Source organism: Pan paniscus, chromosome 2 (genome assembly GCF_029289425.2).
Source record: "Pan paniscus chromosome 2, NHGRI_mPanPan1-v2.0_pri, whole genome shotgun sequence".
NCBI lineage: Eukaryota > Metazoa > Chordata > Mammalia > Primates > Hominidae > Pan > Pan paniscus.
In genome coordinates this window covers 181,725,279-181,751,307 of record NC_085926.1, presented here as the reverse complement: position 1 = coordinate 181,751,307, position 26,029 = coordinate 181,725,279, and the positions used below count along the sequence as shown (strand labels likewise).

Below are 26,029 nucleotides of genomic sequence, written 5' to 3'. Positions count from 1 at the left end.
GGTTCTAGCTCCTTGCTATTCCAAGTGGTTCATGAACTAGCAGTTTGGGTATCATCTAGGACAGGGGTTTGGCAAACTTAGTTTGTAAAAGGTCAGATAGAAAATACGGCCACATGTGGTCTTTGTCGCATATTCTTTCTCTTTCTTTTTAACAACTCTTTAAACGTGTGAAAACCATTCTTAGTTGGAGACTCAAATCCACTCTATAGGCCGCAGTTTGACAACCCCTAATTTAGGCGCTTGTTTAGATATGCAAAATCTCAGACTCACCTTGCCCCAGACCTACTAAATTACAATGTTTTTAATGAGATTTCCAGGTGATTTGTATGTAGACTAAAGTTTCCCCAAACCTGTGGTATGAATAGATCTTGACTCTGGCGGCACATGAGAATCACCTGGGGAGGTCTTACAACTACTAAGGCCTTGGGTCCACTCCTGGAGATTCTCATTTGTTATAAGGTAGAGCCATGGTGTAGGACTTTTAAGAGCTCACCAGGCAGTTCTAATGTATAGCCAGAATTGAGAATTACTGCTCTAGACTAGGAAGCATAACTGCCTCTGCCACATCTAGTGTGGTAGATAAAACACCATGGCCACAATATTTTGTAGTTCTTATCCGAAGTTGGAGTCAACTTCCCTATTCCTTGGAGCTGGGTTGGACTTGCGGCTTAGTTTGATCGGTAGCATGTGGTGGAAGTAATATTGTGCAAGGTCCAGAGTCGGCCTCAGAAGACCTTGCAGCTTTTGCCTTTGCCCACTTGGAACACTCCCTCTGTCATGGTAGAAGCCCCCGCTAGACTACTGAACACCAAGGACTGGGCAGTGAAAGAGCAAGCAGACAACAACCAGCACTAAGGCTCCAGGTACGAGTGAAGCCATCTGAGACTCTCCAGCTCTGATTAAGCAGTCAAGAGTACTGGCTGGGGCTGGGCGCGGTGGCTCACGCCTGTAATCCCAGCACTTTGGGAGACCGAGGCGGGTGGATCACTTGAGCTCAGGAGTTCGAGACCAGCCTGACCAATATGATGGAACCCCATCTCTACTAAAAATACAAAAATTAGCCAAGTGTGCTGGTGTGTGCCTGTAGTCCCAGCTACTCAGGAGGCTGAGACAGGAGAATTGCTTGTACCTGGGAGGTGGAGATTGCAGTGAGCCGAGATCATGCCACTGCGCTCCAGCCTGGGTGACACTGTCTCAAAAAAAAAAAAAAAAAGTAATAAATTATGGTTTTAAGCCAGTGCATTTTAGTGTGGTTTGTTAAGATGTAGATACCTTAATTTTAAAATGCTTTATTACTAAAAAATTCTAATAATCATCTGAGCCTGCAGTGAGTCATAATCTTTTTGCTGGTGGAGGGTCTTGCCTCTGTTGATGGCTGTGGACTGATCAGAGTGGCGGTTACTGAAGGTTGGGGTAGCGGTGGCAATTTCTTAAAATAAGACAACATGAAGTTCGCCACGTTGGTTGACTCCTCCTTTCACAGAAGATTTCTCAGTAGCATGTGATGCTGTCTGATAGTATTTTATCCACAGTAGAACTTCTTTCAGAGTAGGAGTAAATCCTCTCAAACCGTGCTGCTGCTTTATCAGCTAGGTTTATGTAATCTAAATCCTTTGTTGTCATTTCAACAGTGTTCACAGTGTCTTCACCAGCAGTAGATTCCATCTCAAGAAACCACTTCCTTCGCTCATCCATAAGAAACAACTTCTCATCTGTTCAAGTTTGATCATGAGATTGCAGCAATTCAATCACATCTTCAGGCTCCACTTCTAATTCTAGTTCTCTTGCTCTTTCTTTTTTTTCGAGATGGAGTTTCACTCCTGTCACCCAGACTGAAGTGCAATGGCGCGATCTTGGCTCACTGCAACCTCTGCCTCCTTAGTTCAAGCGATTCTCCTGCCTCAGCCTCCTGAGTAGCTGGGATTACAGGCGCCCACCACCATGCCCAGTTAATTTTTTTGAATTTTTAAAAAAGATGAGGTTTCACCATGTTGGCCAGGCTGGTCTCGAACTCCTGACCTCAGGTGATCTGCCTGCCTCGGCCTCCCAGGGTACTGGGATTACAGGCATGAGCCACTGCACCCAGCCTCTAGTTCCCTTTCTATTTCTACCGCATCTGCAGTTACTTCCTCCACTCAAGTCTTGAGCCCCTCAAAGTCATACTCGAGTGTTGTAATCAACTTCTTCTAAACTCCTGTTAATGTTGGTATTTTGACCTCCTCTCATGAATCATGAATGTTCCCGATGACATCTAGAATGGTAGATCCTTTCCAGAAGCTTTTCAGTTTACCTTGCCCAGATCCATCAGAAAAATCACTCTGTGGCTATTGCCTTACAAAATGTATTTCTCTTTCTTTCTTTCTTTCTTTTTCTTCTTCTTTTTTTTTTTTTTTTTTTTTTTTTTTTTACAAAATGTATTTCTTAGGGGAATAAAAAAAGAAAATATATTTCTTAAATAATAAGACTTAAAAGTTGAAATTCCTGCTTGATGTAGGTGGTTGCAGAATGGACATTGTGTTAGCAGGCATGAAAACAACATTCATCTTCTTGTACCTGTGCATCTGAGCTCTTGGGTGACCAGGTACATTGTCAATGAACAGTAGTATTTTGAAAGGAATCTTTTTTTCTCAGCATTTGGTCGCAACATTGGGCTTAAAATATTTGGTAAACCGTTTGGGCACAGTGGCTTGCGCCTATAATACCAGCACTGTGGGAGGCCAACGCGGGTGGATCGCCTGAGATCAGGAGTTCAAGACCACCCTGGCCAACACGGTGAAACCCCATCTCTACTAAAAACACAAAAATTCGCCGGACATGATGGAAGGCGCCTGTGATCCCAGCTGCTCGGAGGCTTGAGGCAGGAGAACTGCTTGAACCTGGGAGGCGGAGGTTGTAGTGAGCCGAGATAGTGCCACTGTACTTCCAGCCTGGGCGACAGAGTGAGACTCCATCTCAAAAAGTAAAAATAAACAAATAAAAAATATTCCATAAACGATGCTGTAAACAGGAGTGCTGTAATCTAGGCTTTGTTGTTCGATTTATAGAGCACGGGCAGAGTAGTTTACCATCATTCTTAAGGGTTCTAGGATTCTCAGAATGGTAAATGAGCATTGGCTTCAACTTAGTCACCAACGGCATTAGTGCCTAATGAAGTCAGCCTGTCCTTTGAAGCTTTGAAGCCAGGCATTGCCTCCTCACCTGTAGCTATGAAAGTCTTAGATGGCATCTTCTTCCAATAGAAGGCTGTTTTGTCTGCTTTGCAGATCTGTTTAGTGTAGCCACCTTCATCTTAGGATCTTCTTGATAAGTTGCTGCAGTTTCTACATCCACACTTGCTGCTTCAAGTTGTACTTGTGTGTTATAGAGACAGCTTGTTTCCTTAAACCTCATGAACCAACCTCTGCTAGCTTCAGACTTTTTTCCTGCAGCTTCCTCAATCCTTTCAGCCTTCATAGAATTGAAGGAGTTAGTCTTGCTCTAGATTGGCTGTGGCTTAAGGTAATGTTGTGGCTGATTTGATCTTCTATTCATGTAATTTTTTCCATGTTGGCAATAAGGCTGTTTTGCTTTCTTACTCTTTTTTTTTTTTTTTTTTTTTTTTTTTTGGAGATGGAGTCTTGCTCTGTCGCCCAGGCTGGAGTGCAGTGGCACAATCTCAGCTCACTGCAGCCTCCACCTCCCAGGTTCAAGCGATTCTCCTGCCTCAACCTCCCCAGTGGCTGGGATTACAGTTGCCTGCCACCACGCCCAGGTAATTCTTGTATTTTTAGTAGAGGTGGAGTTTCACATTGTTGGCCAGGCTGGTCTCGAACTCCTGACCTCAGTTGATCCTCCCGTCTTGGCCTCCCAAAGTTCTAGGATTACAGGTGTGAGCCACCACACCCAGCCTACTATTTTTCTCTTCTCAGGAGTAGCACTTAAAATTTCCTTCAGTAGTTTTGCTGTTGTTGATACAGAGTCTAGTTCTGTCATCCAGGTTGGAGTGCAGCAATGCATTTGTAGCTCACTGCAACCTTGACCTCCTGGGCTCAAGTGATCTTCCTGCCTCAGCCTCCCAAGTAGCTAGTACTATAGGCGCAAGCCACCACACTTGGCTAATTTTTAAATTTTTTATAGAGACAGGATCTCACTATGGTGCCCAGGTTGGTTTCAAACTCCTGAACTCAAGTGATCTTCCTGCCTTAGCTTCGCAAAGTGCTGGGGTTACAGCTGTGAGCCACCATGTCCGGCAAGAATTGTTTCTTTGTATTTGCAAGTTGGCTGTTTGTGCCAGAGGCTTAGCTTTTGGCCTATCTCAGCTTTTGACATGCCTTCTTCACTAAGCTTAATTATTTCTAATTGGCTGGGCACTTTGGGAGGCCGAGGCGGGAGGATCACGTGAGGTTTGAGTTCGAGACCAGCCTGGCCAACATGGCGAAACCCCATCTCTGCTAAAAATACAAAAATCAGCTCGGTGTGGTGGCAGGTGCTTGTAGTCCCAGCTACTTGGGAGGCTGAGGCAGGAGAATCGCTTGCACCCGAGAGGTGGAGGTTGCAGTGAGTTGAGATCGCGCCACTGCACTGCAGCCTGGGTGATAGAGCAAAACTCCATCTCAAAAAAAAAAAAAAATTATTTCTAATAATTTCAAGCCAGAGACATGTGACTGTTCCTTTCAGCTTGAACACTTAGCGGTGATTGTAGGGTTATTAATTGACCAGTGTCAATATTGTTGTGTTCCAAGGAATAGGGGGGTCCAAGGAGAGGGAAAGGTGGGCAATGGCTGGTTGGTAGAGCAGTCAGAACCTACACAACATTATTAAGTTCATTGTCTCATGGTTCATGGCACCCAAAACAATTTCAGTAGTAACATCAAAGGTCACTGATCACAAATCACCATAACAGATACGAAAAAATTGAAGTGTTGTGAGAATTACCAAAATGTGACACAGAGCCACCAAGTGAGTGCATGCTGTTGGAAAAATGGTGCCAAAAGACATGCTAGATGTATGGTTGCCACAAACCTTCAACTTGTGTAACAAACTTGGGATATCTGTGAAGTACAATAAATGGAGGTATGCCTGTGTGTGATGTATTCAGTATGTGTACCTACTGATAAGTTCTGAACTTAACCCTGGGGCCAGCTTGTGTAATGTACTCTTAATGTCCTCAGCTTGACGCACACTTCTGGTGAGATCCTCGAGGTATATATTTTAGGCAAAAAGGTCTGGCTTTGCTTCAAGTCCAGATTCCCAACCTAGCGTGTTTATGTTCCTTTTAAAACTTGTGCTTCAAAATTTTAAGTGAATTGGTGACAGGTAGAAGTAATTTTTTATTAGAATTGATTGTGTAGTATTAAGCTGTTGGAAATACAAATCCTTTGTATTTCTTATCCTTTGTATTTCTCAGTCCAGTACATGACAAATGCTAGGAACCAAGATTACTGGGTTACAACTTGCCATCTTTAATTAATTAATTAATTTTTTTTTTTTTTTTGAGACGGAGTCTTGCTCTGTCACTCAGGAGCTCTCACATTGGAGTGCAGTGGTGCAATCTCACCTCACTGCAACCTCTGCCTCCTGGGTTCTAGAGATTCTCCTGCCTTAGCTTCCTGAGTAGCTGGGATTACAGGCATGTGCCACCACGCCTGTAATCAAAATACAGGCGTGCGCCACCATGCCCAGCTAAGTTTTGTATTTTTAGCAGAGATGGAGTTTCACCATGTTGGCCAAGCTGGTCTCGAACTCTTGACCTCAGGTGATCCTCCCACCCCAGCCTCCCAAAGTGCTGGGATTACAGGCGTGAGCTACCATGCCCGGCTGTCAACTTGTCATCTTTATGGTAAATATATTCCTATTACTTTATGATACACCTTTGTTTTGGCCCAAAGTGGCATTACTTGTTTTGATCAATTAATTGCAACTTTACTTACTAGACCTATCTCCAGGTTACTTTGGGATCTTTAAATCAAATCCAGTTGCAAAAAGTTAACATCTGCCACTTTAAAAATTATACCAGGAATACATTTGGCAGTAAATAAACTGGTGGTTGTTTAAATAAGAAGGAGAGTTATTTATCAAATATAGGATGATGGGAGGTAAGTGGCTAGTGTCTGCTCAGTGGCTCAAAAATGTCAAGGTTAGTGTCTGAATCCCTTGGCCTTTCTCTTGGCATTTGAGATGACTGCCTCGTCTCTAGGCATTCTATTCTTATTTAAGGCAGAAAGAAGGGGGCGTGCTTGACATCAGTGATGTGTCCATTTTTATCAGGTAAGCAAAACCTTTCCAAGGGGCTCCTGAAAAATTCTTATGTTTCATTTGGCTGTAATCCTGTGTGATATGGTTACCGCTAGCTCTAGGGGAGCCTGGAAAAGTGAAGATATTTCCTATTACAGAAAAAGCAGGCAAGGGGAAAGGGTTGGAAATAGATTTGGGATTAGCTATTCAACAGCGTTTGCTAAAGGATATTCATTATAAGACTGGTAACAGGCTCTGAAGGGAGTTAAGAGCCATTTAGAGCAGCAGTACCATTGGTTGCATAAGTTTATAACTTTCCAAAATAGATGAACTTACTCAAACCTTTTCTGCTTTTTCTGTAATAGATTTCTTTGAAAGGAATATCACTTATTTGGAAGTATAAATTCTGAAATTAAAATCTCAAGTCAAATTACTTTATAATCACTTTCCTCACTGTGATTTCTGAGTTGAATTGAGTGGACTCAGTGTTGAAGAGAAAGGGCATTCTTAGGCCAGGCATGGTGGCACATGCCTGTAATCCCAGCACTTTGGGAGGCCGAGGCGGGTGGATCATCTGAGGTCAGGAGTTCGCGACCAGCCTGACTAACGTGGTAAAACCTCGTCTCTACTAAATACAAAAAAAATTAGCCAGGTGTGGCGGTGCATGCCTGAAATCCGAGCTACTTGGAAGGCTGAGACAGGAGAATCGCTTGTACCTGGGAAGTGGAGGTTGCAGTGAGCTGAGATCACGCCATTGCATGCCAGCCTGGGCAACAAGAGCGAAACTCCATCTCAAAAAAAAAAAAAAAAAAAAAAAAATGCATTCTAGGCAAGTAATAGTAGTAGCAGCTATACTATTATTCTGAGTTTCATTTATTTCCAAAATGCCTATTAAGATACCTCCACCTGGATGTCCTATGAGCATTCTTTTAAATACTTTATTGAGATATAGTTTACATATAGTAAAATGTATAAGTATTAAATATACAGCCAGTGCATTCTGATTAATGTATACACCTGTGTGACTATCACCTAAATCAAGATAAAGATGGCCATCATCCCAGCAAGTTTTCTCTTGCTCCTTTCCTGTCAAGCCCCACCCATTCCAGGCAATCGCTCATCTAATATTTATCACTACAGGTTAGTGTGTCTGTCAACTTCTTAGCAATGGAAGTCACAGAATCACATATCATGTACTCTTTTGTATTTGACTTCTTTTGCCAAAAGTGTTTTTGAGAGTTATCCATGATGTATGATTAGTTTTTCCCCACCCCACCCCAGCCTTTGTTTTTTTTTTTTTTTTTTTTGGCCAAGTGTAATATTCCATTATATGAATATACCACAGAATTTCTCCTGTTAATGGAAATTTAAGTTTCAGTTTTTAGCTAGAGGAATGAAGCTGCCATGACTGCAAGCATTTTAAACAGTACCCCAGCTGGAATTGTTCGTCTCTTACCTCCCAGTTGCCTATTTTGAGGCTTCCAATTTTCCTTATCTTATTGAATAGTACCACCTTACTTTGAGTATAGTACCACCTTACTTTGAGAATAGTACCACCTTACTTTCAGTATAGTACTACCTTACTTTGAGTATAGTACCACCTTACTTTGAGTATAGTACCATCTTACTTTGAGTTACTCAGAATAAAGCTTAATCATTTTTTGATCCCTTTTTTATTCTGACAGATAATTATTGACCTTTTATTAGGGACTAGACTTGGTGATAGAGATATAATGAATATAAAACTGTAATCTAATGGGGGCGTGCGCAGTAGTGGAGATAAGTATTAAAAAACTGCTTTGGAACTCTAGAAGTGCAAAGGAGAGAAGTACCCAGCCTGGGGCAGCTAGGGAAGACTTCCTGGAGGAGGAGGTATATTAACTGAAATCTGAAGGGCCCAAAAAAGTTAAAGGGAAGTATATACCAAAATATGAGTAGCATTGTCGTAGTTAAGAGAGCAAAGCAGATCATAGGAACTGCAAGAAAGTCAGTATAACAGGTATAGAGAGGATTTGAGGTGGCAGAGGGAGGAAGTGGCGAGAGAGGAAGGGGTCGGATTGAAGGGATGTGTGCTGAGTTTGATGGGGTGATGAAAAGTTATTGTGGGGTTTAAAGCAAGGGAACATTACATTTGTGCTTAATACAATGTGAAGGATGCACTTGGAGTGGGGCAGTACTGGAAGCAAGGAGATCTGCTAGGAAATGGTGGCGTATTCCAGGCCAGAAGGGATGAGCTAAGGAGTTGCATTAGAATTAGGAAGAGATTTTTGGCCCTGTGAGGGACATTTGAGAAACTATAGAATGTTGAGGAAAAGCAATGTGAGGCCAGAAGAACATGCAACAGGTTAAAGTGTTTGAAGTTAAGGAAAGTGTTGCCATGATCCAGGCATGAGATAAGGGACTAGACTAGGAATTTTAAAAGTATTTTTGATAGAGTTGGCTTTTAATTGAATAAGAATAAAGGAAAGATAACTCCAAAATGACTTCTAGATTTTTTTTTTTTTTTTTTTTGAGACAGGGTCTTACTCTGTCACCTATGCTGGAGTGCAGTGGTGTGATCTTGGCTCACTGCAACCTCCACTTCCCGGGTTCAAGCACTTCTCGTGCGTCAGCCTCGCGAGTAGCTGAGATTACAGGTGTACACCATCACGCCCAGCTAATTTTTGTATTCTTAGTAGAGACAGGGTTTCCCAGTGTTGGCCAGACTGGTCTTGAACTCCTGACCTTAGGTGATCTGCCTGCCTCGGCCTCCCAAAATGCTGGGATTACAGGTGTGAGTCGCTGTGCCCAGCCTAGATTTTTTTTTTTTTTTTTTTTTTGAGATGGAGTCTCGCTTTGTCTCCCAGGCTGGAATGCAGTGGCACAGTCTCGGCTCACTGCAACCTCTGCCTCCCAGGTTCACGTGATTCTTCTGCCTCAGCCTCCCGAGTAGCTGAGACTCTACAGGTGTGCACCACCACACCCGGCTAATTTTTGTATTTTTAGTGGAGACGAGGTTTCACCATATTGGCCAGGCTGGTCTCAAACTCCTGACCTCGTGATCCACCTGCCTCAGCCTCCCAAAGTGCTGGGATTACAGGCGTGAGCCACTGTGCCCGGCCCCCAGCCTAGATTTTTAACCTCAGTAACTGAGAGAACTCTGGTCTTATTGAAAGAGTACGTCAGAAAATGGAGGTGTTTGTAGAGGAGAATGAGTTAATTCTATTTTGAATATACTGGTTTTAAAGTAATGGGGAGCATATCCAAGTAGCATTATTCAGTATAGAGTTGGAAATACTGGAGTAGAAAGTTCAGGTTAGGACTAAAATAAATTTGAATCATTTATGTGCTTAGAAGTCATTCAGGTCACAAAAATTCAACCAAATAGCTTGTTTTAGGGGCTGGGATACAAAGACAAAAGACCTACCCTTCTAGAAGGGATATTATAATATCCCTTAATAATAATAATATACATTATTATCCCTTATAATAATAAGGGATAGCTAGGCGCAGTGGCTCATGCCTGTAATCCCGCTTTGGGAGGCCAACGCGGGTGGATCACCTGAGGTCAGGAGTTCGAGACCAGCCTGACCAACATGGTGAAACCCCATATCTACTAAAAATACAAAAATTAGCCAGGTGTGGTGGTGGGTGCCTATAATCCCAGCTACTAGGGACGCTGAGGCAGGAGAATCACTTGCATCTGGGAGGCAGAGGTTGCAGTGAGCCAAGATTATGTCATTGTACTCCAGCCTGGGTGGCAGAATAAGACTCTGTCTCAAAATAATAATAAGAAGGGATAATATGTTCAGGGTACAAACAGAAAGGGATCTTTACTTTGTGACCTGGGAAAGTTACAGTTTTACAAAAGAAAAAGAAGACTGTTTCAAGAATTTATATGGGTTGAGTTTGAATGGGGTAGAGGAAAAGGGGAAGATACCGGGAGTTAAAGATGAATTTGAAGAGTAGGAAGTGCTGTTACAGAAGCTAGGACTAGGAGGCATGATCAGTAGTGTCAGATATTTTGAGGAGGTCAAGCTGTAAAGACTCAACAAAATTTTTTTTTACTGTTGGGGTAACAGCTCACAAATAATTTGGTGGATGTCCCCAAAACAGTGAAATAAAGGGGAGAGGTGAGAGGAGTGTTTTAATTTATAATGGGCAATACTTAGAAAAGAAAATAATTATTGAATTTGGAGTGGCTTCAAGGACAATACATTTAAATATTTGTTCCAGAAATTGACCAAACTTTAAACAAAAAACCAGAAGTCATTCTGACTGAAACTGACAACTGGTGGGGCACCATGGCTCATGCCTGTAGTCCTAGCACCTTGGGAAGCCATGGCAGGAGGATTGTGTGAGCCCAAGTGTTCGAGACTAGCTTGGGCAACATGGCAGAACCCCATCTCTACAAAAGGTACAAAAATTAACAATGTGGTAGCCTACGCTTGTAGTCCCAGCTACTTGGGAGGCTGAGGCAGGAGGATCGCTTGAGCCTGAGACGTGGAGGCTGCAGTGAGCCATGATCGTACCACTGAGCGACAGAGGGAGGGAGTAATCATACTCTAGCCTGGGCGACAGAGGGAGGGAGTAATCATACTCTAGCCTGGGCGACAGAGGGAGGGAGACCCTGTCTCGAAAAAAAAAAAAAAAGAAAAAAGAAACTGACGATTTAGAGTTCTCTAGCTTTTTACCAGGTCTTCAGATTCTTTCTGTGTGGAGGATGGGTACAAATTATTTTGTTGACTGATAGAAAGTAATAGCCCAAAGTAGTATCCTCTGAAGTTGCTGTAGTTTGTGTGTCACCTTTTCCAGAAAGGTTGAATTTTGTGACTTTGAATTCTGTCTGAGAGTAGGAGTCTTGGCTGTTTTTGGACTGTAGAGTGAGAATAAATTGAGATGGTGATGATGCAGGCCAAGTGGAGGCTCATAGAAGTTGATGTTTGCAAGACGCCACTGTGTTTCTAATCTGTTATTTTTGCCCCATAGGTTTAACTTCTTTATTCAACAAAAATGCGGATTCAGAAAAGCACCCAGGAAGGTTGAACCTCGAAGATCAGACACAGGGACAAGTGGTGAAGCATATAAGAGAAGTGCTTTGATTCCTCCTGTGGAAGAAACAGTCTTTTATCCTTCTCCCTATCCTATAAGGAGTCTCATAAAACCTTTATTTTTTACTGTTGGGGTAAGAGCTCACTTTGCTAGGAGTTACCTACCTTGCTACAAATGCAGTGTTAAAGTACTTTGTCCCATTTGGGCTCCCTTAAAGTAAGGACAGGTGGAGGGGGGATCAAAAGGAGCTGGGCTCATGAATTCTAATTATAGAGTCTGAATTTTTTTTTTTTTTTTTTGAGACGGAATCTCACTCAGTCGCCCAGGTTGGAGTGCAGTGGCGCGATCTCGGCTCACTGCAAGCTCCGCCTCCTGGGTTCACACCATTCTCCTGCCTCAGCTTCCCAAGTAGCTGGGACTGTAGGCGCTGGCCACCACGCCTGGCTAATTTTTTGTATTTTTAGTAGAGACGGGGTTTCACCTTGTTAGCCAGGATGGTCTTGATCTCCTGACCTCATGATCCACCCGCCTTGGCCTCCCAAAGTTCTGGGATTACAGGAGTGAGCCACTGCGCCCGGCCTAGAGTCTGAACTTAAAAATTGCTTTTATTATTAAATTCTGGCTTACTTATGTAAGCCCTAGAGAATAAACATATGGGCCTTGTTTGGTACAGCATTTCAAGCGGTGCTAAGTTGGTATTTTCAGTTTTATTTGAGGATTTATAGCTGGAAACAGGCCCCAGGGTATTGTGAAGTTAATACAATGGGAAACAATAAAATGTCCTTTTTGGCCAGGCACAGTGGCTCACGCCTGTAATCCCAGCACTGGAGGCCAAGGTGGGTGGATCACCTGAGGTCAGGAGTTCGAGACCCCTCTGGCCAACATGATGAAACCCCGTCTCTACTAAAAATACAAAAATTAGCTGGGCCTGGAGGCAGGTACCTGTAATCCTAGCTACTCTAGAGGCTGAGGCAGGAGAATCACTTGAACCTGGCAGGCAGAGGTTGCAGTGAGCCCATATCGCACCATTACAGTCTAGCCTGGGAGACAAGAGTGAAACTCCATCTCAAAAAGAAAAAAAAAAGCCCTTTTCACTTATTAGGTTTCACTGTGCCAAGTATTCCCTTCTGTTGGTTTGTAAAAAGCAATGACAGTGAAGAATTCTCCTTGGAAATAATGTATAGATCTATTTCCCTCTTAAATCTATTTTGTAATATATCTAATTTTATATAGTTTACAGGCTGTGCATTTGGATCAGCTGCTATTTGGCAATATGAATCACTGAAATCCAGGGTCCAGAGTTATTTTGATGGTATAAAAGCTGATTGGTTGGATAGCATAAGACCACAAAAAGAAGGAGACTTCAGAAAGGAGGTAAAGATAAACACTGCTTTCTTTCTTCTAGTTAATCACGGTTTTAAAAAACTGATACTTAATAGATGCACGTGTTTTCAGTGTACATGATGCATTCACATAATGTGTAATAATGAAATCTGAGTAATTGAATATCTATCACCTTAAACATTTATCTTTATGCTAGGTATATTTGAATTGTTCTCCACTAGCTATTTTGAAATATACTATAGATTATAGTTGACCGTAGTTACTCTACTGGTAATCCCAAGTTTTGAAGCCTGGTTATTTATGAAGTGCTTTTAGTTAATGGCAACATCAGATTAATAGATGTCAAGTCAGTGCACTTAATATTCTTCACAGTAAGTATTGATTACTGTTTTATATATCTGGTGTTGTACTTAACAGTGTTCCAGAATTCTGTCCCTCTACCCACATGCATCAAAAATCACCACGGATAGTTGTTAAAAATGTTAACGTTGGCCGGGCACAGCGGCTCAAGTCTATAATCCTAGCACTTTGGGAGGCCAAGGCAGTCAGGAGCTGGAGACCAGCCTGGCCAACATAGTGAAATCCCATCTCTACTGAAAATACAAAAATTAGCCAGGCGTGGTGGTGCATGCCTGTGGCCCCAGCTACTCAGGAAGCTGAGGCAGGAGAATCGCCTGAACCCAAGAAGCAGAGGTTGCAGTGAGACGAGATTGTGCCACTGCACTCCAGCCTGGGCGACAGAGTGAGAACTCGTCTCAAAAAAAAAAAAAGAAAAAGAAATTAATGTTAATAGTTGTTAATGCTTCTGCGTGGAGGATGTCTCAGCTCTACTAAAGTTTAAGGATCTCAGTGGATCTCAGCTCTACTAAAGTTTAAAGGCCACTGTTTTACTTGGATCACCTTGATGGATTGCTTTAGAGCAGCAGTCACCAGCCTTTTTGGTACCAGGGACTGGTTTTGTGCAAGACAATTTTTCCACAGGTCGGGGTTGCAGGGGGGCAGATGGTTATGGGATGAAACTGTTCCACCTCAGATCATCAGGCATTAGATTCTCATAAGGAGCGTGCCACCTAGATCCCTCGCATGTGCACCTCACAGTAGGGTTTGCATTCATGTGAGAATCTTATGCAGCCACTGATCTGACAGGAGGGAGAGCTCTGGTGGTAATGCTCTCCCACTGCTCACTTCCTGCTGTGTGGCCCAGTTCCTAACAGGCCACGGACCACTAGTGGTCAGCAGCCGGGGTGTTGGGGACCCTGGCTTTAGAGTACGTATTTGAACTGCAGGGAATTTTTCAAAATATACATGCCGTAGGGATAGAGCTAGCAAGTGATTTTTTTTTTTTTTTTCTAAGAGACAGTGTCCCACTCTGTCACCTAGGCCTCAGTGCAGTAATGGGATCATAGCTTACTGAAGCCTCAAACTCCTGGGCTTGAGCAGTCCTCCCGCCTCAGTCTCCTGAGTAGCTGGGACTACAGGCATGTGCCACTATCCTGGGCCAATTATTTCATTTTTTGTGGAGACAGGAGTCTCACTTTGTTGCCCAGGCTGGTCTCAAACTCCTGGCCTCAAGTGATCTCCCACCTTGGCCTCCCAAAGTGCTGGAATTTCACAAGTGTGAGCCACTGTGCCTGGCCCCAAGAGGAGTTTTAAACGTTTCTCAGTGACATGATATTTACACACCTGTGGTAAATACCTGCTGTTGAGTGTCTCTAACTGTGCTCGAGATGAAATACGGGGAAAAAAAAAAAAAAAAGAAATATGGAGCTTTTAGAGCTTTTCATTTACTTTATATGCAAGTTGATGGCCCTCTTTCTTAACTGATTTCTTAAAAATGTTTGCTTTTAGATAAAACATGTATTTTATTTTATTTTATTTTTTCCTTTTGAGACAGAGTCTCGCTCGTTGCCCAGGCTGGAGTGCAGTGGCGCGATCTCTGCTCACTGCAAGCTCCGCCTCCCGGGTTCACGCCATTCTCCTGCCTCAGCCTCCCGAGTAGCTGGGACTACAGGTGCCCACCACCACACCCGGCTAATTTTTTGTATTTTTGGTAGAGACGGGGTTTCACCGTGTTAGCCAGGATGGTCTCGATCTCCTGACCTCGTGATCTGCCCACCTCGGCCTCCGAAAGTGCTGGGATTACAGGCATGAGCCACCGAGCCCAGCCAATATTTTATTTCTTTTATTCACCAATACATATTGAACACTGAGATTTTAGTTAATATGTGGTTTCAGGCCCATTTGGTTTTCAAGCACTTCTGTTTTTTTTATGACACATTGCCCTTCCAATCTGGAGAGTAGGTTGATATCTTCTTTACTTTTCCCCTTCCTTGGAACAGTGTGATCCTGGCCAGCAAGAGCCTGAGAAGGAAGCCATGCATTTTCTTTTTGCTAACGATGTTTTGAGTTTTCTCTAAGTAGGGAAAGGGATTCATTCCTCCTTGTTTTCCCATGGGCACATGCAAGAAGCATGAGCCCTATCTGTGTTAGAGAGGCTTTATGCCAGAACAGTGGATAATATTTGCAGGTGAAAATGACAATAACTAGCCATCGGCATCTGTTCAGTCAATGTGTTTGAGAAGATAGTAAAACTGACCTATTCCATTATCCTGGATCTCTTACAAAGCTATAGGTTTCCAGCACATGTCTGCACATGAAGTTTTGATATCCAAATGTACCCAAATGGTTCTTGAGAATGGTGAAAAATGATACAAACAGTATACATAATCTTCATTTAAAGATTGATTTGTTTATAATATAATTAAATGATAAGTTTAATGTATAAAACCTATGCCCATTAAAGAAGTTTGAAACAATATGTAAATTTAACATGGAAGCATGAAAGTCCTGGGAACCCCTTTCGTGCCACTATACATGAAGTTCTGGGAGTTCATACACAGTGCGATTATAATTATAGAAATGGAATCGGCTGGGGCGGCTCACATCTGTAATCCCAGCACCTTGGGAGACTGAGGTGGGAGGATTGCTTCAGCCCAGGAGTTCAAGACCAGCCTTGGCAACACAGGGGGACCCTGTCTCTTAAAAAGAAAAAAAAAAAAAAGAAAATAAATGGAATTATACATACTAATCTGTAGTTTCTTTTACCTTGGATTTTTTCTTTTAATAACAAAATCTGGTTCAATTTCATAGTTAGAATATATTTTTTATTTTAAAACTTTAATCATGGAAAATTTCAAGCAGATACAAATGTAGAGAGAATAGTATGATGAATCATTATCGTCCAGCTTCAGTGTTCCCCAAGACAGGGCCAATTTTTTTTTTCATCTATTTCCCTTTTTTTCCCTTCCCTTTCCACCCTTGTATTATTGTAAAGCAAATTCTAGACGTATTTCATGCATAACATTTTCAACATGTATCCCTGAAAAATTATCCTCTTTTTATTACACTCCAGTACCATTACTATATCTTTAAAAAAGTGCAATTTAGTAGACAATATTCTCAGAATTTTAAAACATAAGACCTTGTTATGAATAATCACTTCCTTGGTACCTGTCTGTATCTGCGAGTGTGCTAGGGGCTTTACATTATTGTTATTCCTTGTGATAACACTGCTGGGTACCTATTATTGTCCCATTTCATGTGTCAAGAAACTGAAGTTTAGAAATAATTGTCTGAGGTTCCAGAGCTATCCAGTGGTTGGTTCTGTGTGGAGAATGTGGGCTGCCTGACTATAAAACACGTGCCTTTTCCACTCTACCACGTATATTATGTCTGTGACCACCAGTGATTTTTGCAGAAGAGGAATTCCTCTTATGTGCGAGGCATTTTCTTCTGGTTTTTCGTTTTTGTAGCCTGAAATTTCTCACATGTGGTGATGCAATTTTCCGTCTGTTTTAGATTAACAAGTGGTGGAATAACCTAAGTGATGGCCAGCGGACTGTGACAGGTTTGTGTTAGCTTACACGTTTTAACCATTCAAGGGAAGAGAAATCAAACCAAAAGGTACAGTATGTCACAAGCAATGGCTCTTGTACCATGCTCACCAGTGGTTTAGAAGACAGTCTCTGTACCGATAGGCTAATGTAATAGTATATAAAGTGGTGAGGTATAAAGGTTTACATGATGCTCTGGGTCAGTTACTTTCTAATTTTGATTTAGTATGATACTGATTGATCAGTTTTGTTGTAGAATTCCAGCTTGTGGAATAGCTTATTATTACTTCCCTTATTAAAGAAACTAATGGAAACATTAAGTACCTTCTATATTCAGGATGCTGTAATACACATTCTGTCCCTACTTGGAGTTGCTTACAGAGTAGTTGTTTCCCTTTTTACAGATAAGGAAACCGGCTTTCAGAGAAGGAACTTTTGAAAGTCAAACTGCTAGTAAGCAATAGAGCTGAGTTTCAAAACCCAAGTCTGTCCATTCGAAAACCAGTTTTCACTCTTCTCCCCCATGCTATTTATAAAACCCCATTTAAATGTAAGCATGACATGCATGTCACCATGATAACTTTTTTTCTTTGTAAATTGTTATGGAAAGACAGATTTGGCTCTTCAAGGTAACACCTCTGCAGTATTTCATGGAGTCAGTTATTTGAGAAACTTGAAAATAGATTTTTGCCAGGAAGAGTGGCTCATGCCTGTAATCCCAGAACTTTGGGAGGCCAAGGTGGGCGGATTCCTTGAGCTCAGGAGTTCGAGGCCAGCTCGGGCAACATGACAAAACCCCATCTCTACCAAAGATACAAAAAATTAGCCAGGTGTGGTGGTGCGTGCCTGGGGTCCCAGCTACTTGGGAGGCTGAAGCAGGAGAATTTTGAGCCTGGGAGGCAGAGGTTGCAGTGAGCTCTGGTCCTACTATTACACTCCAACCTGGGTGACAGATGAGACTCTCAAAAACAAAAAAATGTTTTTTAAGTTTTTTAACGATTGCATAGAAAAGAAAAAATTATTTCTAGAGAATTGCAAAATATTGCTTTTGCTCAAATTTGATTAGACTTAAAGTCTAATTGATTAGACTTAAATAAGCATTTAAGACTTATTTTGTACTCTTAATTTTCGTACTTAAGTGGAGAAAGGATGTTTATCTTTCTTCATTCAAACTGTTTATTCTCTCTGGAAGGCTTAATTTTTCTGACTTTATTGGAACCCGATGCAGCTTTCAGGCTTATGGTTCAGACATTGCTTCCTTTAGGAAGTGCTTTCTTTTTTTCTGAACTCATTGCAGTTTTTATCATTGATAATGCAGTGTGCCTTATGTAATTGTATGTGTAACATCCTTGAGGGCAGTATAAGCATCTGGAGGACAACGATGACATCTTTCATTTTGTGACAGCACCTAGCATATATCATGTACACAGTAAGGGCACTCAGTTAAAACAATCTGTTGAGTGAATGAATGTTGAATGGAATCTTAACCAAGGGATTGAGATTTTTCAGTGTTGCCATAACTAAGACCATAGAATTGATAGGTCAGTGACATCTTAAAATGATTACTTCAAAGATAGCTCTTTAGTAGCACATCTGTTTCCACTAGATTAATGTATTTTGTTTGCTTGCTTCTTTTATGAAAGTAATGAGGCTGGGTGCAGTGGCTTACGCCTGTAATCCCAGCACTTTGGGAGGCCGAGGCAGGCGGATCACCTGAGGTCAGGAGTCAGAGACCAGCCTGGCCAACACGATGAAACCCCATCTCTACTAAAAATACAAAAAATTAGCTGGGCGTGGTGGTGCACGCCTGTTAATCCCAGCTACTAGGGAGGCTGAAGCAGAATTGCTTGAACCTGGAAGGCAGAGGTTGCAGTGAGCTAAGATCGCGCCACTGCACTCCAGCCTGGACGACAGAGCGAGACTCTGTCTCAAAAAAAAAAAAAAAGTAACGAAATTAAGATTTCTTTAGGGTGGCAAGGTTTTGCCTTCACTATTTTCAAAGCATTTCACTATTAGTTTATACCTCACATTCTTCGAAGGTGGTCATGATTTTATGCCACGTAACATATGAAGAAGCCTAGCATCAGAGTTTAAAACCTTTTCTCATGCTGGTGAATACTTTCTTCAAAGAAGCTAGAGGTAATTAAAAATCAGAATTCTTTCCCCCTAGTCTTTTTCTTTTTTGAAATCAAATCAGCCATTTGGCATGAAGAGCGTAGCAGTGGAGAGAGATGCTTGTGATCTGTCTTGCAACTTGAATGTAAGCTGCTTTGAACAACATAAATGTGAATGGTCATGCTGCAGGTCTTAAATCTTTATTGTTAGATTATCCAAGTGACTTTAACCTCAGGAAATGCCATTTGAACTGTCTTGTGTCACCTCAGACTTTTCTTGTAGGAAATAATTATTCTAGTAATAGTGATTCTAGCTTTACAATGTCTGTAAGTGGTGCTTAATCAATTACCTATATATGAGAGTCTCAAGAATAAACTGTTTATTTAGTATGTCTTGTCTTCCTGGGGTGCCAATTAGTCCAGCTTTCCTTGCTGAGCACTCCTGATTGCTTCTTGTAGACTGCAAAGTGAAGTTGGCTCAGCTTCTGGTTTTAATCAGTGATAGATTTATGGGGTGACAGGTCTACTCCGTCCCACTTTCTTTCCTTGGATTGGAGATGTTTTCCGAATGGGTTTTTTTTTTTTTTCGTTTTATATTTTGAAAGAACTTGACAAGTTTGACCTAGAGAGTTTTTAAAGCTTTGTGAGACCAGTGTGCCTCTCTGCTTTGTAGTATTCATACCTAGACAATGGCAGCATGAAAGCTCTAGTCGGTTAAAGATTTCTCACTGCTACACCAAGCACTTCATGTAAGTATTCCTTGCTGTTGAATCTGTTGAGCTCTTGAATTTGGATGGAAAGATTTTGGATACAGTAAGTTCAGACGGTAAAGTGTTAATCCAAATATACATAGTTTCTGAGTTTCAGAGAATGAGGGGTATCTCAAATTTATCCATGTCTCTTTGGTTCCTAGGTATAGGTAAGAACAGTCAGATTGTAAGGCATACCCATAATTTATTTTATTGTTAAGGTGGCATCTGGTGGTGAGGTAAAAAACCCCTTTCTAGCTGGGTGCAATGGCTCATGTCTGTAATCCCAGCACTTTGGGAGCACTTTTGGGAGGTGGATCACCTGAGGTCAGGAGTTGGAGACCAGCCTGGCCAACATGGTGAAACCCCATCTCTACTAAAAATACAAAATTAGCTGGACGTGGTGGTGCATGCCTATAATCCCAGCTACTTGGGAGGCTGAGGCAGGAGAATCGCTTGAACTTGGGAGGCAGAGGTTGCAGTGAGCCGAGATCATGCCATTGCCCTCCAGCCTGGGCAGTAGAGTGAGACTCTGTCTCAAAACAACAACAACAAAAACCTCCCTTTCTTACAGCTGATGCCAGGTTTGGAGTCTGTAGTTTTTTTTGTTTTTTGTTTTTTTTTTGAGATGGAGTCTTGCTCTGTCACCCAGGCTGGAGTGCAGTGGCGTGATCTCTGCTCACGGCAAGCTCCGCCTCCTGGGTTCACGCCATTCTCCTTCCTCAGCCTCCGGAGTAGCTGGGACTATAAGCGCCCGCCACCACGCCCGGCTAATTTTTTTGTATTTTTAGTAGAGATGGGGTTTCACCGCGTTAGCCAGGATGGTCTAGATCTTCTGACCTCGTGATCCACCTGCCTCGGCCTCCCAAAGTGCTGGGATTACAGGCGTGAGCCACCGCGCCCGGCGAGTCTGTAGTTTTTGACTGTTCTGTCTCAATCTGTCTGTGCAAATCCCTTTTTAAAGCTATGCTAGGAAACTTGTTTTAATCCTTTTTTTTTGGTTTGTTTGGGGATTTTTTTTTTGGTCTTAATTTTTATTACACAGAAATAATCTCCCCAGGCTTCATATTGCTCTGAAAAAGTGTTTATAAGCCCACTGGGTATTTGTGGGGCAAGCGGGGAGTATAACGTGGCATTCTTCAAACTTAAATTTGTCATCCCTGGTGCTTTTATATTTCACCTAATTTTCTGTTCTATTGCCCTGATCTGTCAGCCTTTTAAGCCTCTCCTAGAGGTCCCCAGGCAACCCCCAGAGAGAATATTTTCTCCTCCCTTTCTAGCTTTCAGGGTTGTCTTTGAGGCACTTGCCAGGTTTTCCTGTTAGTTCAAGAGAATGCTGACTTTACTGTATTGAGATTCAGGTAAAGCCACAGGAAAGAATCAGCTAAATTATTATTTTTGATCAAGAAGGAGCAAGGACAGAAAAGGATAGGGAGAGAGATCTCAAGAAAACTGTGCCCTAGTTCCTCTACTAGTGTATTTTTTGTCAGCTCCAAAGCTTAGTCACTACTACTCTCCAGTCTTTGACCCCTTGCCCCAACTTCTAAAGTCTATTCTTTTTTCTTTGCTGTTCTGTTTCTGCCAGGCTTATTCTTTTTCATTTCAGTTCTCTCTCTCCTTGTACCTTTTCAAGGTTTTGAGCTGTCTTCCCAGACTAAGGCCTCCTTACCTATTCCTGATGTTGCTGGTAAGGCAATGTTTTCCTTGGTCTTATAGCCCATCTTTACCTTTTAATCAGAATCAGTCACTGTTTTTCTGTAACTCCTGACTTCCCAGTCTGCAAACAAGTTATTTTTGTAGAAGAATAGCAAAATTAATCCTTGAGTGCCAACCACACTTCAAGTATCATGCTATGTGTTTTACATGCATTTCTATTATTATTAATCATCATAAGAACCCTGTTATCCTCATTTCTCAGATGGGGCAAGGAACGGCCAAGTAACTGCAATCACACAGCTAGAACTGGGTGGATTCGGGAATCAAATCCACTTCATATATCAAAGAATAGGGTTTTTATTATGTCCTTTCACTTTTCTAGAATAGCAAACCACCATTAATTACCTTTCTGATAAACCACACTGCCTCCCCCTATCAAGTATCTGGGTGCTGATTCACAGCACAAATTGCAGCAAATTGTTCCAAAGTAGCAGCCTACCCCCAGGGAGGAAAGGGAGCCCTTTTTGACTGCCTAGACTAGATTTTGTCATTGTAAAATGAATAAATATGGATGGTAGCAGATGAAAATTGGAATAGAGGATACATAAAGTGAAAAATAAGTCTTTCTCTCACTCTGAACTTCCAGTTCTGCACTTTTCCTTTCCCATAATAACCATTGCATGTTTAGTTACTTGTGTGTTCTTCCAAAACATCTATTTATATATAGGCATTTATATCTATCTGTGGTTTAACACAAAAATAGTAACATGCAATACATACTCTTCTGCACCATGATTTTTTTCACTTAATATTTTAAAGAACATTCTATATCAATACAAGTAGGTCTGTTACATTCTTTTTAATATTTTATTGAGGTATAATATACATAGAAGAATGTGAATATGTCAGATGTACAACTCAACTAATTAATTTTCACAAGCTGAGCACATCCATGTAACCAGCACCTGGATTGATAAATGGAAATTACCAGCACATCAGGCTTTTTTGTTTGTTTTGGTTTGTTTTGAGACAGCGTGTCCCTTGTCACTCAGGCTGGAGTGCAGTGGCATGATCACGGCTCACTGCAGCCTCAACCTCCCAAGGCTGGTCTTGAGCTCCTGGGCTCAAGTGATCCTCCTGCCTTGGCCTCCCAAATTGCTGGGATTACAGGTGTGAACCACTGTGCCTGGCCAGCATATTCTTTTTAATGGCATTATGGTATTCCATGTGAATGAGTATTATTTAACAAATCTTTTATTAACAGATATTTAGGTTGTTTTCAGTCTTCTGCTTCTATGAATATTACTACAGTGAAATGCCTTATATATAGACCTCTGTACCTTGTACAAGTATATTTTTAGGATAAGTTACTGGAAATAGAATTGCTGGGTCAAAGAATATGTACATTTAAAATTTTGTGTATTGCAAAGTTGTCTTAAAAGAAGTTGTGTACCATTTTAAATGTCCTCCAACAATGTATAGAGTATAAATACATCAGATTGATTTCTAAAAGTTGCCCACAGGGGAGGTTAGATATTCTCATCTGCAGGGAGAGTACAGAGAAATAACAATCCTTTTTTGTGGTTAGCAATTATAAGGGCCTTTGCCTCCCTCATTGTGAATTTGCCCTTTCTGTTTACCCGTATTAGTTTCAAACTTTCTGTCTCTATCCCAGTGGGAGGATGGAAGATGGACAGTCTCTCTGGGTTTCTTCTTGATTCCAGGTAGCTGTGGACCCAGTCCTTAATTAGTTTGGTGGATACTGCCTAGGAAAAGAAATGATAGCCACTGTGTGAGGCCAACAGGTTGATCTTTGCACCTGCCTGGTTCCCAGAGAACCTGAGGTAAGGATGGCTTGAGCCTAGTTCTTTGGCTGCTGTGGATGTACTTGCTTGTCAGTGTCTGGACTGGCCAGGTCTGGGTTGGTATAGTAGCCCCTTCAGATAAAGGAGCTTTGGAGGGGTGAATTGGCCCACCCAGAAAGAGAGGGGATCTGTGAATAGCTTTTAGACCCCAAGTGGTATGGTAAGTCCTTTATAGGAAAATGAGAAAAAGGGTTTTACTACCTTTCTCGGGCTGAGGAGGAAGATAACCTGAGGTCATTGAACCAAGTAGTGCTTTCCAAATCAGTGCATCTGCCTTTTTAAAAATTAAGATATAATTCACATATAAAATTCACCATTTAAAGCAGGGGTTCCCAGCCCTGGGCAAGGGACTGGTACCAGAACCGGGCTGCAGAGCAGGAGGTGAGCGGCAGGGGAACAAGTGAAACTTCATTTGTGGGGGTTTTTTTGTTTTTTTGTTTTGTTTTGTTTTTGTTTTTGAGACAGAGTCTTGCTCTGTCACCCAGGCTAGAGTGTAGTGGCGTGATCTTGGCTCACTGCAATCTCTGCCTCCCGGATTCAAGTGATTCTCCTGCCTTAGCCTCCCAAGTAGCTGGGATTACAGGCACCTGTCATCACACCTGGGTAACTTTTGTATTTTCAGTAGAGACAGGGTTTTGCCATGTTGGCCAGGCTGGGATCTAGATTGCGTACTCCTTATGAGAATCTAATGCCTGATGATCTGTTACTGTCTCCCATCATACCCAGACGGGACTGTCTGGTTGCAGGAAAACAAGCTCAGGGTTCCCACTGATTCTACATTATGAGAAGTTGTGTAATTACTTCATTATATATTATGATATAATAGAAATAAAGTGCAGAATAAATGTAATGCACTTGAATCATTCTGAAACCATCCCCCCACTCCTGGTCTATGGAAAAATTGTCTAACACAAAACCGGTCCTTGGTGCCAAAAAGGTTGGAGACCACTGATTTAAAATGTACAGTTGGCTGAGTGTGGTGGCCCATACTTGTAATCCTACCACTTGGGAGGCCTGGCACTTAGGAGGCCGAGGTCAGAGGATTGTTTGAGTCTAGACCAGCCTGGGCAACATAGTGAGACCCCCCACATCTCTCTAAAAATAATAATAAATAAAAATAGAAAGCCAAAGTAAATTCAGTGGTTTTTATTATATTTAAAAGGCTGTGCAACTATCATCATCATCTAATCCCAGGGCCTTTCCATTATCCCAGAAAGAAACCCCATTCCCATTAGCAGTCACTCCCCCATTCCCTCCTTCCCTCCTTCCCCTCAGCCTTAGGCAGCCATCAACCTGCTTTCTCTAGGGACTTTCCTCTTCTGGAGATTTCGTATACATCAAGTCACATAATATGTGGCCTTTTGTGTCTGTTTCTTTCACTTAGCATAATGTTTTTAAGGTTCACTCGTGTTGCAGTATATATCATCAGTACTTCTGTTTCTTTTTATGGCCAAATAATATTCCAGTGTATGGATATATTACATTTGTTTATTCCTTCATCAGTTGATGGGCATTTGAGTTGCTTCCATTCTTCAGCTATTAATAATGGTGCTATGAACCTCCATGTGCACATTTTTGTTGGACATATGTTTTCATTTCTCAGTATATATAGCCAGGAATGGAATTGCTGGGTCATATGGTAACTGTTTTTTTTTTTTTAATTGTAAAAAAAAACAAAACAAAACATGAAATGTACCATCTTAATCATTTTTAAGCATATGGTTCAATGGAGTTCAGTATATTCACATTTTTGTAAAACCAATCTCTAGAACTTTTTCGTTTTGCGGATCTGAAGCTCTACTCGTTAAACAATACGTCCCCTTCTTCTCCTCCCTTCATCCCTTGATGGCCACCATTCTGCTTCCTTTTTCTATGCATTTGGCTACTTTAGATACCTCATACAAGTAGAATCATGAAATACTTGGTGTTTTGGACTGGCTTATTTCATGATGTCCACAAGATTTATCCATGTTGGAGCACGTGACAGTATTTACTTCCTTTTTTAAGGCTGAATAATACCTTATTTTGTGTGTATATCACATTTTGTTTATCCATTCACCTATTGATGGACATTTGAGTTATTTCTACCTCTTGTTATTGTGAATAATGCTGCTATGAAAATGGGTGTGCAAATATCTCTTTGAGACCGACCATGCATTCAATTCTATTTTTTGAGATGGAATCTCACTCTGTCGCGCGGGCTGGAGTGCAGTGGTGTGATCTCAGCTCACTGCAAGCTCTACCTCCCAGGTTCAAGCAATTCTGTCTCAGCCTACCGAGTGGCTGGGACTACAGGTGCACACCACCATGCCCGGCTAATTTTTGTATTTTTTTTTTTTTAGTAGAGACAGGGTTTCACCATATTGGTCAGGCTGGTCTCGAACTCCTGACCTCAGGTGATCCACTTGCCTCGGCCTCCCAAAGTGCTGGGATTACAGGCATGAGCCACCACACCTGGCCAATTCTTTTGGATGTATATCCAGTTGTAGGATTGGTGGATCACATGGTTATTGTATTTTTAATTTTTTGAGGAATTCTCATACTGTTTTCCATGGCGGTTGTACCATTTTACATTCTCGCCAACAGCGCTCAAGTCTTCCAATTTCTCACATTCTTGCCAACATTTGTTATTTTTTCTTTGTGTGAGTGTGTAGGTGTTCGACAGTAGCCATCTTGATGAGTGTGAGATAATACCTCACTGTGGTTTTGATTTGCTTTTTCTGGTGATTAGTGATGTTGAGCATCTTTTCACATGCTCGTTGGCCATTTGTTTTATCATCTCTGGAAAAATGTATTTCAAGTACTCGAGTTATTTGATTTTTTGTTGTTGTTGAGTTATAAGCATTCTTTTTCGTTTGTTTGTTTTTTTGAGACAGAGTCTTGCTCTTTCGCCCAGACCAGAGTGCAGTGGAGCGATCTCGGCTCACTGCAATCTCCATCTCCTGGGTTCAAGCACTCTTCCCACCTCAGCTGGGATTACAGGCGTGTGCCACCATGCCTGGCTAATTTTTGTGCTTTTTAGTAGAGATGGGGTTTCGCCATGTTGGCCAGGCTGGTCTCGAACCCCTGACTTCAAATGATCCACCTACCTCAGCCTCCCAAAGTGCTGGGTTTACAGGCATGAGCCACTGCACCCGCCTGAGTTATAAGCATTCTTTATTTGT

At 41.8% G+C, this 26,029-nt stretch overlaps 1 protein-coding gene across 4 annotated transcripts in view; it reads left to right on the top strand.

The window, feature by feature from the left end:
• PARL (presenilin associated rhomboid like) overlaps positions 1-26,029 on the top strand; it is a 59,614-nt gene that overhangs the window by 5,958 nt on the left and 27,627 nt on the right. For all 4 annotated transcript variants that reach the window (XM_034957798.3, XM_034957796.3, XM_034957797.2 and 1 more), the window contains exons 2-4: positions 11,182-11,377; positions 12,478-12,618; positions 16,447-16,495. In XM_034957798.3, the coding sequence (XP_034813689.1) occupies positions 11,182-11,377; positions 12,478-12,618; positions 16,447-16,495 (386 nt within the window). The remainder of the gene's footprint in view (positions 1-11,181; positions 11,378-12,477; positions 12,619-16,446; positions 16,496-26,029) is intronic.